This window comes from Lithobates pipiens, unplaced genomic scaffold (genome assembly GCF_037356315.1).
Source record: "Lithobates pipiens isolate NorthernLeopardFrog02 unplaced genomic scaffold, aLitPip1_a1.2 Scaffold_18, whole genome shotgun sequence".
In the NCBI taxonomy this organism is placed as follows: Eukaryota; Metazoa; Chordata; class Amphibia; order Anura; family Ranidae; genus Lithobates; species Lithobates pipiens.
In genome coordinates, this window is record NW_027507758.1 from 373,974,359 (window position 1) to 373,987,678 (window position 13,320).

The 13,320-nt window shown below is 43.3% G+C and overlaps 1 protein-coding gene across 1 annotated transcript in view; it reads left to right on the forward strand.

Moving 5' to 3' along the window:
• Window positions 1–1,193: 1,193 nt before the first annotated feature.
• DVL3 (dishevelled segment polarity protein 3) overlaps window positions 1,194–13,320 on the forward strand; it is a gene marked incomplete in the record, with an annotated part of 225,661 nt that continues 213,534 nt past the window's right edge. Inside the window, 1 exon segment of the mRNA XM_077487709.1 lies at window positions 1,194–1,881. Within this exon segment, the coding sequence (XP_077343835.1) occupies window positions 1,721–1,881 (161 nt within the window).

Genomic DNA, 13,320 nt, shown 5'->3' on the forward strand with positions numbered 1-13,320 from the left:
CTATGAATAAAGCTGTGTCTTTACCCGAGGTGATTTTTCAATCGGGTCTCAGGTGCTATTGCCGGTTCCCTACTGCGCAAATAGCCTGGAGGGGGGCTGAACTTCTGGGTGAGGTCAACGTGGTGAGGTTAGCTGGAAGCGGGCACCTGTCAAAACTAGGTACCCACCCCCAAAACCAGGTGCCAAATGTGACAACAAAAGGGGGGAGGAGGTAAATAAGTTGACCTCTGCTTTAAAGCAGTTGTATACCAGCACAGAAATCTTTCATTTATTTAAAAAAAAAAAAAAAAAAACCCTGTAAGGCAAAAACATAATGAGCTAGTATGCAGCACATTGTGAAATACTCACCTTAGAAGGAGGCCTCGCCATCTGATCCCGATCCACGCCGAGGCTGACATGTTCCCTCTGTGTTTCTTCCGGGTTTGTGGCTCTGGCACTGTGAGTGGCCAGAGCTGCGATTACGTGAGTCTTTGTAGCAAGATCCTGCAGCATCTGCCAGGCCTTCACCACTAGAGTTGTCACCTCACCCCTTTAAACCCGAACACACATTAATTACACAGGTTCTGTGGCTAATTGAAGCTAGGTAAGGCACTAAGTGAGTTTAATTACCACCTTAAATAGCCACAGAACCTGTGTAATTAATATGTGTTCGGATTTAAAGGAATGAGGTGGCAACCCTGTGTGCCACTGATGATGTCACTACCGCGCATGCGCACGGGAGCCAACACTCACAGCATATCGCCGCGATCTGCGGCTTACCCAGTGCGCCGCTGTCTTCAGGTAAATATCTCCTAAACCGTATAGGTTTAGGAGATATTTCTTGGACCTACAGGTAATCCTTAATCTAGGCTTACCTGTAGGTCAAAGTGGTTTTTAAGGGTTTACAACCACTTTAAACTCCACTTTAACCGAACAAATTGAAAATAGAATCTGATTGGAATACATAGCTGTTCCAGTTTTCATAATGACTCTTTTACATCCTAAACCCGTCTAAACACGAACTTATTGCCTCAAACTTGGTAGCAGTCTGATTCAGACATATTATAGATAACTTTTCATCCTGAGGATACCGCCATACTAGTCTCTGAGAAGTGGCAGCGGCTCACACAGGGGCGGATATCCGGGTATGCAGAGAACCACGTGATAAGAAGAGGCGTGAAGATTGTTTGCGGCTCGGTTCATCTAATCATGCGCAGACAGCAGCTGGGATTTACCAGTCGTGCGCATGCGCTGCTCTGAAGCGACGGGAACCGACTGACAGAAACGCACCGAGTAACCGGCCGGGAAGACGAGTTGAACGGTTATAGGCAGGCTTGTGTGTAGCTGTGCGGAGTCCCGGAGTTACGGACGCTTGTTAGTGGCTGGTCAGACTGTGTGGAAGGTTCGGTGCGGGGCAAGGGCTGACAGGCCACACACAGTAAAGTGTTTATTAGTGCCCTCCTCTCACCCCTCCACACAGACTGTATCCCCCACCAGCCCCCACACCCTTCTCCTCACATACACACACTGTGTTATCTGGCCGGCTCACTGCCCTCCGCACCATTCCCATCCTCCTCCTCCTCTTCTATTATAGACTGAGTGTGTCACCCGGCCACAGCCTGTCTCCCTTTTCTTTCCATGGCCTGCCGTGAATGACAGCCACTGGGGCTGGGCCCCTTCCCACACCTGGATAAAGCAGACTGAGGCCCCTGCGTGCTCCCCTCACCCCAGCTGGATCACCATGGGGGAGACCAAGGTTATCTACCACCTGGATGAGCAGGAGACGCCCTATCTGGTCAAGCTGCCTGTGCCCTCCGAGAGGGTGACCCTGGCAGACTTCAAAGGGGTACTCAACAAACCTAACTACAAGTTCTTCTTCAAGTCTATGGACGATGACTTCGGGTAAGTGAGTGATGTGTGCACACACACACACACACACACACACTGATATGTCCTCTCTTCATTACTAAACATTGCCTGGCTATTGGCAGTAATTGTAAATATTGCATCCTTTTGTTCCTATGTAGCCTTTGTCATCTTGTATTGGTGCTGTATCCTGCATAGTGCTGATGTGCAAGGCCCAAGGCATTTTGTTTTTTTCAATCTTTGATCATTCACTATACACATGTTATGGGCATATGAACTCCACAGGGTTTGATTTACTCAAACTGTAGAGTGCCACATCTTGTACATTGGTAGCCAATTCACTTCTAACTTTAGCTTGTTCAGTTAAGCTTTGACAATAATCCCTCGTTCACACTAAATGTGGGTTTGAAATCGTGCGAGTTCAGCTGAACTCTCGTGATTTCAAACTTGCATTTCATTGCTAGTTTGGGTCCAATTTTGAAAAAAAATTAAAAATTGATGCTGGTTCATGCACAGATTTCTATTGAAATGGCACCAAAGCTGCCAATAGTATTGCAGGAATGTTTTTGGAAATCAGTGCGGAGTCGCACAGATTGGGACAGTGCCGTTGCCGGTAATAGGCCGCGATTTGATATGTCAAATCGCTCCAATTTGACCTGGGGCTAAAACTTGGAAGCTGATTGGCTTCTATACAGAGCTGCACCAGAACTTGTGCCGGTCTTAATAAATCCCACAGTGTTCATCCTGTATCCATGACATTATCTGCTTCTATTTGGAATGTCAGTCAACATCAGGAGGTTTGTCAAGGATTTCTTAAGTGCTCCCCCTGGCTTTTCTAACTTCAGTGTAGGTAAGTTATTTCTATACAGGATTTATATAATGGCAACAGATTACAAAAAAGTTGATACTGTATTAGTTATATTAGAATTCATTAAAGGAGGGCCTCGCTTGTTAGATCTAACAATGTGAAGGTTCTTCAGGTTGTTTTTCTTTTTTGAACATTCGCGCATGATTTGTGTTTGTAGTGGATGTCTATGTAAATCCACCGATTTTATTATTTTTATATGTCGTAATTTTATTTTCTAGACTGTAGACTTAAAGTGGTTGTAAACCCTAACAACCAATTTTGACCTACAAGTAAGCCTAGATTAAGCTATAGATTAAGCCTAGACTAAGGATACATGCACATAGTTGTAATGAAACTACTGATTCTCTAGTCAGGATTCTGCATAAAAAAAAAGTAACTTGGTCTGTGCAGTGCTTGCATTTAGGTATATCAATTTCCATTTCCTTAAAAAAAAAAAAGTTTATGTAGCCATGTGCAGGAGCTGTAAAATGGGTAATGCCCACTGTTTTATGTACAAATTGTAACATTGCTGTAGCAATGTGCTGACAAATGACTCAAGGGGAAATAGTACATTTTTCCTAAGGGACATGAGTTCATTGTTCTCTGGGATTAGATAACCCTGCTACTATTCTAAAACTGTAGACACCTTTCAGATTACTCAACTGAACAAAATGCTATAGGTTTTGTGCAGTCGTTCTGTAACTTCAGTGATGTCATTTGTTAGAGATGGAGAGTGGTGTGAACCCTGCATCGGTTGCTTGATGGGGTTGAATACAATGGCAACGCTCTCATCATGAAGCGCTCCTTGAAGCTCTGCCCAGGCCCTTTGTCTGACGGAGAGCGAGCAAAACTATGGAAGGCAGCATTGATGTGAAAGACACCCAGGAAGAGTTTGGAAAAAAGAGTAACTCAAGTTTTCCTGCCAAATGTAAACAGTGGTAAACGCTGCTGCAGCAACCTATGCTGTCTGCACAGCTGCTCATTATTAGAGGCATACTGCCTAAAAGGAAATTCTTTCTCAAATTATTTTTATTCTTTTTATGTTCAGCTGATTCTTTATGGAGGCTCTGAAATACAGGGGCAAAATATGTTCAGTAGAATATTAAAGCAAATTCTAACCTTCATTGCTAACAATTACTTGGATTTTTTTTTTTCTTATAACTACTAAGCAAATCGGAGCAGGTTTGAAACTCAGAGCTATAGTATAAGTTTTATGTTACAATTAACTGCTATTTGGATCAGATTTCCTACATTCCAGCATAAGTTTGCTTTAAGTATGATCTTCATATGTCGACTCCCTCCTCCCCATTACAAATTTTTTGCCAGGTACAAGATTAGATTTCTTGCAACATGCCTTCACTGATTTGGATTTGTAGTGAAGTTCAAAAGCAGGAGTTTGTCCTTCAGTGTATAATTCCTCAGAGAAATGAGTTCTTGGAGCATGTCCAGAGCTGCAGGTAGTTCTAAATACATGTTTTAGGCGTGAAGCGATCCAATTACTTGATATGCACTTTAATTTTTAGAGTCAAATATTGTTTGCATTATAACATTTCTTTGTTATCCTTTATCAATCTTCTTCTTTTTTTTTTTTTTTTTTATAGAAATTTTACCTGTATGGCTTTCTTAGAGGCCATTTTTATAATTTTTCTTTGACAACTTGTGGACTGTGGGCAAGCAGCTACTGTAGGCAAAGTGATGTATATCCCTGCCTAATTCTGAGTTTGTTGTATATAGCAGGAGCTTGTCAGCAAGTCCTGACCAATAATTCATGGCTGGGACCTGCTGATCGGCTGTGTGCAGTCACAGCTTAGAGCTCTTGTGTTGGTAAACACCAAGCCCTGTACAAAAGGAGGATCGATCAGTTGGTAAAAGCAGCACTGTACACAGGCACATATTTAACCCCTTTACAGCCAGTGTCACTAGTACAGTGACAGTGTATATAGTATTAGCACTGGTAACTATTAATGTCACTGGCAGTCAGTTAGTCCCCCCCCCCCCCTCCCCAAGTGTCAGATTGTCTGCCGCGCTATTGCTGTCCCATTAGAAGTGATTGCCGCCATTAGTGGTATAGTAAAAAAAAAAAAAAAAATGATTGGTATGTATAAAATACATTTTCACGCCAGTCAATCAATATATGCTTATTGGTAACTTTTTTTTTTTTTTTTTTTTTTTTTATCAAAAACATGTCAAAGAATAACTTTTGGCCAAAATTGATGATGACTTTTTTTTTTTTTTTTTTTTTTTTTTGTGGAAAGTAAAAAATCTTTTATTTAAAAAAATAAGTAAACTCAGTGGTGATCAAATACCACCACAGCTGTTTGTGTGAAAAACTGTAATTGTTTTCACAGTGTTGCATGACTGTACAATCGACAGTTAAAGTAACGCAGTGTCAAATTACAATAAAATGGCCTGGTCATGAAGGGGGTAAAATCTTCTAGAGCTGAAGCCGTTAATTTGAGCTTTGGTGGACATGCTGACATAGAACTGGTAGTAATTGAGGGGTGGGCAGAAAAAGTGCATGGTTTGTCTCTAAATTTCAGGCATGATGTAAGTGTAAAAAAAAAAATAAATAAAAATAAAATAAAGATGTACACCTAATATTTACTTTATTTTTTCTAATAAATGTTTGCATTCGTTTACTGTTTTTAACCACTTCCCACCTGCCATATAGCAGAATGACAACCAGAAAGTGGTTTAATTATCCTGACTGGACGTCATATGACGTCCAGCAGGTTGAGCCTCTAGCGCGTGTCCTCTGGGTTACACAGTGCAGCGATCGGTGGTGTTAATCTTACACATCGCATCTCCAATCCTGGTAAAGAGCCTATGACGTAGGTTCTTTACTATGTGATCAGCTGTGTTCAATCACAGCTGATCACATGGTAACCAGTAAAACCCATTTATCGGCCGATTAGCCAATCAGCTGCTCTCCTGACGGGTCTGTGCTGATAATCAGTGCATTGATTATTGGTGCAGACCCACTGGAGATCACAGGGGATGGCACTCTATGCCAATCAGTGATGCCTATCAGTGCCACCCATCCGTGCAGCCTCATCAGTGCTCAGCAGTGAAGGAGCAAATTTACTAAGTTTTGTAACAGAAACGAAGAAAAGCCTTCCTGTGTGTTTTTTTATTTATTTATTTTTATTATTTATTTGGTCTGCAAAAATTAAAAACCCCAGCAGTGATCAAATGCCACCAAATAAAGCTATTTATGGGAGGGGGAATAAAAAAAAAAGGTTGTTTGGGTACAGTGTTGCATGACTGTGCAATTGTCATTCAAAATGTGACAGTGCTGAAAATTGGACTGGGCAGGAAGGGAGTGAAAGTGCCCTGTATTGAAGTGGTTAAAATAGTTCTAGTACACTTTCTTAGTGCGTTACGTCTGCCCTGCTTGTATAGAAGGGTATTAAATGATTACGATAAGTGGTGAAGTTTAGAAATTGCTATGCAGCCACTTAAAGTGGGGTACCCCCTAAAAAAAAAAAAAAAATTTAAAGTCAGCAGCTACAAATACTGCAGCTGCTGGCTTTTAATAATCGGACACTTACCTGCCCCAGGGTCCAGCGATGCGGGGGAACGAAGCCCCCCCCTCGCTCCCCGCTCCGCTCGCGGCGCCGTCATGCATACTGTGGGCACCCGGCTGTGGCTTCACAGCCGGGCACCCACTGCGCATGCGCGAGCGGCGCAGGGCGCCGTGATACGCCGTACAGTCACCTGGGACACATGACAGGTCCCAGGTGAATGTGTGGCGCGAGGGGAAGTGATGTCACCAGCCTGGGCAATGAGGAAGGCAGATTACGAGGGACCCCTTAGCAACCGGTATTTAGAGGTGAGTAAAAATTTTTTTTTTTTGCTAATTATTTTTTTTTAATTTTTTTTTACGAATTTTAAGCACTTTTTTCATTTTTTGGTGGCAACACCACTTTAAGCTTGACTGTGCGCTACATTTTAGAACTGTTTTGCCCTGTTAACTACATTTCTGACAACTGTTGCTGTCGCAAAGATAAATCCCTCTAATATGTTGCCAGGTTGTTCAGTGCTAACCTGATCCACTTCTAACATTGTTTATGGATGATGATCATTTTTAAAAGTGTGTATTTATTTATTTTTTTTTTTTTTTTCATCTTTCCATCTATTAAATCTTCTGTGTGTGTGTGTGGTGTTTTTTTTTTTGTCTCTCTGTCTCTCTGTCTCTCTGTCTCTCTGTCTCTCTGTCTCTCTGTCTCTCTGTCTCTCTGTCTCTCTGTCTCTCTGTCTCTCTGTCTCTCTGTCTCTCTGTCTCTCTGTCTCTCTGTCTCTCTGTCCAGTAGCTTTAGCTGCCCAGTTAGAATGATTGCAGCTAGACTCGTGGCCCTTACACACGATCTGAATATCGTACAACTTTTTTTGCTTAATATTTGCAAGTAGAAATTGACTAGGTAATTAAACTCACAAATTCTCATATGACAGAAAAAAAAAGAAAAAAAAGGAAGTGATGTAATTTTTTATGTATTTGTATTGTATTTTCGGATGACAACTGTACTGACTAAAAAAAAAATCACACGATCTGGTCATACTAACAACTGTAGAAGTTGGTAATACTGTCTGAGTCTCCCTTTTATGTAAACTGAAGTGTGTTTTTATTTTTTAGTCATGGATTTACAGTGCGTTCAGAATGTTTTGACAGCGTTTCACTTTTTTCCACATTTTGCTGTTATAGCCTTATTCCAAATGGATTAAATTTATTTTCCTCAAAATTCTACAAACAATACCCGGTAATGAAAATGCAAAATAAGTTTGTTTTGAAATCTTTGCAAATTTTCTTTAATAAATAAAAATCCCATTTACATAGCCTTTGCCATGACACTCAAAATTGAGCACTGACCATCCTTAACCCCTTAAGGACTGCCTCACGCAGATGTACGTTGGCAGAATGGCATGGGTGGGCACAAGCACGTTCCTATACGTTGCTTGTTAAGTGCTCAGCCGTGGGTTGGGAGCTCCGTGACCGTGGCTGTGGGACCAGCTGACCTGATCGCCGATGGTGTCCCACCATCGGGTCACAGAGCTGAAGAACGAGGAGAGGTCTGTGTAAACAAACCTCTCCCTGTGCTTCCCTTTGTGGCGGTCACCGATCGCCTCTTCCCTTTTTATAGGTAAGGACGATCAGTGAGGTCACATGCCAGGCCACGCCCCTACAATAAAAAAACACATAACGTCATACCTAACCACTAGGGGGCAGTGTAGGTGTTAACTCCTTCATTGCCAGTGTCATTTACGCATTTAAATAGCACTGATTGCTGTATAAATGACAATGGTTCCAAAAATGTGTCAAAAATGTCTGATGTGTCCGCCATAATGTCGCAGTCACAATAAAAATCGCTGTTCGCCGCCATTATTAAAAAAAAAAATGCTATAAAACTATCCCCTATTTTGTAAACGCTATAACTTTTGCGCAAACCAATCCAGTAATCCCTAATTGCGTTTTTTATTTATTTTTTTGTTTTTGTTTTTTCCCCAAAATATGTAGAAGAATACATATCGGCCTAAACTGACGAAAAAAATGTTTTTCTTTTTAATAATTTTTGGGGGATATTTATTATAGTAAAAAATATTCATCTTTTATTTTTTTCAAAATTGTCGCCCCTTTTTTTTTTTTTTTAAATAGTTTTATAGCACAAAAATAAAAACCGCAGAGGGGATCAAATGCCACCAAAAGAAGGGGGGGGGGGGGGGGGGGAGAAACACCAATTTTGTTGGAGAGCCACGTCGCACGACCGCTCAATTGTCAGTTAAAGCGACGCAGTGCCGAATCGCAAATAGGGGCTTGGTCATTTGGCTGCAAATTTGTCCGGGGCCTAAGTGGTTAAGATGTTTCTACAACTTGACTGGAGTCCACCTGTGCTAAGTTCAGTTGATAGGACATGATTTGTAAAGGCACACACCTGTCTATATATGGTCGCACAGTTAACCGTGCATGTCGTAGCACAAAGCCACGAAGCCCAGGGAATTGTCTGAAGACCTCTGAAACAGGTTTGTATCGAAGCACGGATCTGGGGAAGGGTACATTAATTCTGCAGAGGACTTGCAGAGGCTTGATGGGACTTGTAGTTTAGCAACAGCTGGAGGCCCGCCTGGTCTAGAACTCTGCCCTACAGGATGTCAGGGCAGCTGTCCACCAGCTGATGCTTAGAAGTTGGGTGATAAAGCAGAACAATGAGGCTAAGCATCGAAGTAAATATAGTATACACTGGCTTCAGAAAAAGAGAATGTGCCTTTTGGGATGGCCAAGGCGTTTGCTACCCCAACATTCGTATTCCTTATGTGCCTGCTGTACCATATACTTGTATGAAATAGTATCCCTTTCTCTTTTTGTATTGCTTCCTTTGTGTGAAATCCCTGGTGTTCCTACTAGTCCTCCTACTTTCATATTTAAACCTGACCACAGTAGCTATGCTGGGAACTCGGCCTGCTCTTTTCCAATGATCAGACTTGTCCTGACTTGGGGGGGGCTTGCTTCTCCTCCCCCAGCTCCTATGCTACTGAGAACAAGGGGAAGAGGATCACTTATAAAGAAATAGTTTCTCTCTTTTATAATTAAGTAAAATTAAAGATAAAACAATTCCAAATTATGTTGCTGATGGATATTGGTTGATTTCTGTAACGTTAATTTGCTTTAAAACCCTTAAGTGGAACTTCCGCTGATCGGAACCCCCCCCCCTGCCTCCGGTGTCCCAATTGGCACCTTTCAGGGGGGAGGGGGGTGCAGATACCTGTCAAAGACAGGTATTTACACCCACTTCCAGGCATAGACTCCCGTGGGAGTCTATGCCTCTTCCTGTCCTGCCGCGCTGTCTGCTGGGACGCACACGGGTCCCAGAGACAGCCCGGACATTTCCTATTAGTAGGGAACCGGGAAGTGAAGCCGATTCGCTTCACTTCCTGATTCCCTCACCTAGAATGGTGGCGGCAGCAGCCGAGAGCCGAGCGATCGATCGGCCTCGGATGCCGGCATCGCTGGACCCCGGGACAGGTGAGTGTCCATTTATTAAGTCAGCAGCTGTAGTATTTAACTTTTTTTTTTATTTTTATTTATTTTTTTCCCCCCCCAGTACAGTCCCGCTTTAAGCATGTTGTGTTTTTTGTCTATTATTACTAAGGCTGCCCATACATACAGCATTCCGGATTCTCTTGCAATGAGCGCTAGCGGTTGCTTTAGCCGCTAGTGAATAATCCCTGTCATCTTCTGGTGGGGAGAAGGCAATATCCCGGCAGGAGGGATTTCTGCATCAACACAGTTTTGATGGGGAAATCAAGCAAATGTCTTTCCTGTAACCCGGGGTTGCTGGAAATAAGCTGGCCACCCTGAGATGAGGATCAGGTAACCTTTTATGGCAAATTACAGCAGAAAACCAAGGGATTCACATACTATTTCTTGCCACTGTGTAAAAAAATATACAAAAAAAAAAAAAAAAAAACTTACCACCACAAACTATTAGTGACCAATATTAGCCACATTTTAAAATTGCTGACAACTTTCTATTGCCAGTACACTGTAACAATAAATGTGAACTCCTTGAATGGGTGTTTTATTCACTAGAGGGGACTTGGAACCCCAGCAGGTCAGCGATTTGAGACCTGCTGCAGGACATCTGGTGTATTTTCAGTGCAGTACAGCTCCATTTTTACAAATCTGGGCTCTTTCATCTGAAGATATTCTGTATCTTAGCATATATTCGACAGTTGTGAATGTGAAATATACTGAAATATATTTTTAAGTATACCTGAAATATTGCATTTGCAATCTCAGGTGGGCCTGGAACAGAAAACATTCGATAAAATTATGAACTCCCACTGATTCACATTGGCACCCCAAAGGCTTCAATGTCACCACATGTACATTGCGCTCGTTTCTACTACACCCAGGTGTAAACAGGGTCTAAGGCACCTTTTTACATTTAGCCCATCTCCAAAGTCGCACAGTTTCCAGTTCGAGATGTGACTTTTGCAAATTTGACCTGACTTTATCTGGACAAAACTCAGACCAAAGTAGTGCAGAAACTTTTCTCGTGTTGCAGCGGCTTCTGTAGTGTCAGTAGGAACCGCTCTCGTAGAAATACATTGAATTTTGCATGTCCTGCGGCTTGGGGTTTCACAAGTCGGATCCTAAATGCGCATGTGTGAAAGGAGCCTGTTTGCCCTACAGAATTGATACTGTGTTGCAGAGAAGAAACTGTTTGACATGTTTATTTGACTGAAACTGTTCACAGATGAACAACCAATTACCTAAGGTAAACAGAGTTCTGTCTCTGCAGAATCGTATGAATTTTGTATAGTAGTTCACACCGCAGTAACTGATTTAGGCTCGGTTCACATAGGTGTGATGCAGGAATTCTGCCAATCCACCACTGGTTCCCACATCGTGCCGAACTCGCAAGGCAGTCCACACCGCATTATGTGAACCGCTGGCAGTGTCAATACAAAGAAGATGACTCCCCCAGATCCGTTCGCATCTCACAGTGCTAACTGTAAATTTGGACATGAATCGTACTGCATGGGCCAGTAACAAACCACCTGTATTCGAGTGCCCTCCACTCTGGTTGAATGAGAACAGGGGGCATCCTTGGACAGCAGCATGGTCAGTCTGGAGGAAGGGTAGTGTTGGGCCCCTTTCACATGTGTGGACCGTATGTCTGTATTTCATCCATCAATTTTTGGATGAAATGGACATGCATGCATCCCTATGGGGTAGCGGATGTCAGTGGATGGATATCCGCTGATACCCAATATCATCCGTCCCTGCTATGGTCCAATTCTGCAGACTAAGGAAAATCCTATTTTCTTACATCAGGGGACACAGCCATAGTAATAGCTATATGGGTTATATTGGCGTATCAGGTGCTGGACACTGGCACGCCCCTTAAGGTGTGAACTTCCTCCCTCCATATAACCCCTCCCACTACTGGGAGGAGTCAGTTTTTTTTGCCAGTTTCTAAGGTGTTAGGTACGAGTAAGGATGTGTTGTACTGAGCTCCATGGGCAGTAATCCTTGATGAGAGCCAGCCATCCTGACCGGATCCATTCTGATATCTCCGTAATGGACTCAATGAATGGTACCCGAGCCTCGTAATCTGAAGACACAAGGTTTTGCTTGTGAATGCTTTGAGAGCTGGGCCCTGGTATCCAGTACGTTTTGGTAGTAAGGCTAATATTACTGGCAGGGTCTTGTCGCAGGTCCAGGATTGTAGGTCAACCTGAGTGTTCCCTTTCTCCTTTAGGGTCTCGGAGCCTACTGTGAAGGGTGAAGATTGGGTTTATCTCTAATAAAACCCTGCTGCGAGGATAAGGTAGGGGAGACTTTCTCAGGAATCTCTCCTAATATGTATTGGGTTGGCATGTCTGTGTCGCTACTGGGTGCTGTATTGAGAACTCGCCATTCTGACGCTGAAAACGGCAGAAGCTTCCATTCTCCTCTCCTCCTAAGCCAGCTCAGACCCTCAAGTAAGAGGGGGGGGACTGATCACTTCCTGGGCCCCCATATTGGCCTTTTTTCCTTTTTTGATGCCAGCCAGCTCTCTTATTCTTTTGAGGGGAAAAGTGTGTTTTTGGGCAGACTGCTGCTGCTCGCTGGAGCCGAGGATCCCCCCCCACCATGATGCAGGAAGCTCACGTGGGAAATGTGGTTAACAGGGATTAATGGCGTCAGATGCTGGCCACACATGCATGAAGTATTTTAAGCGCTGTAAGAGAAGCTGTGGAGGGACAGAGCAGAGTGGTAGACTGCTCAGGTTGGTGACACAGGCATTTCCCTTTTGACAACGTTGTACTGTATGGCTAGGATTAATAGCAGTTATTGTACTGTACTATAGCCTAGCAAGTATTGCATTATTTTGCTGGTAGTGCCTCTGCTTTGTGATGTAATCTGAGTGGCAAAGGGACCAGGAACTCCTCTAAGGGCTCTAAGGGGTTAATGGTATACAAGCTAAAAACCCTTCTAAAAGAATGTCATCCTCACCTGAGAGGTATACGGCTAGTCAGATGAGCTGTCAGGGTAGAACACTTCTGTCCCTGTGTATTTCATACAAACAGATTTTTTTTTTTTTCCTTCTACCATTTAACCACTTAAAGTGGAAGTAAACCCTCCTATCGTTTTCAGCCATGGAAGCTGCCATTTTTGACCCTGTTTAATCTTAAACTGCCATGGTGCTGCACATGTGATCAGTTATGACACCAGCCATTGGATGGTTTGACAGTTTGAGAGCACAACCAATGTGCAGTTAGCATTCCCGGCATGCCCGTGTCTTATCATATAAGGTCCCTCTATCTGATAGCGTCCGCTGTGTACTGTGCATGCGCAGTACACAGCAACACAGATTCCGAAAATTGAGGATGAACGGCACCTGCGCCGTGAGTCCAGGTTCTAGTCCCACCATCCAAGTGGACATAGAGTAGGAATAAAGAGCTGAGCGAGGCCGAAGCGTGGCGAGCAAAGCTCGCCCGCGAGGGGCCGTCTAATTTTCACAACCCTATGTCCGCTTGGATGGTGGGGCTACCACCTCCACTCACGGCGCAGGTGCCGTTCAGCTTCGGAAATTTTACGAAGCTTCTTCTGCCCCGTACTGCGGATGCTATATGATGGCTGGACT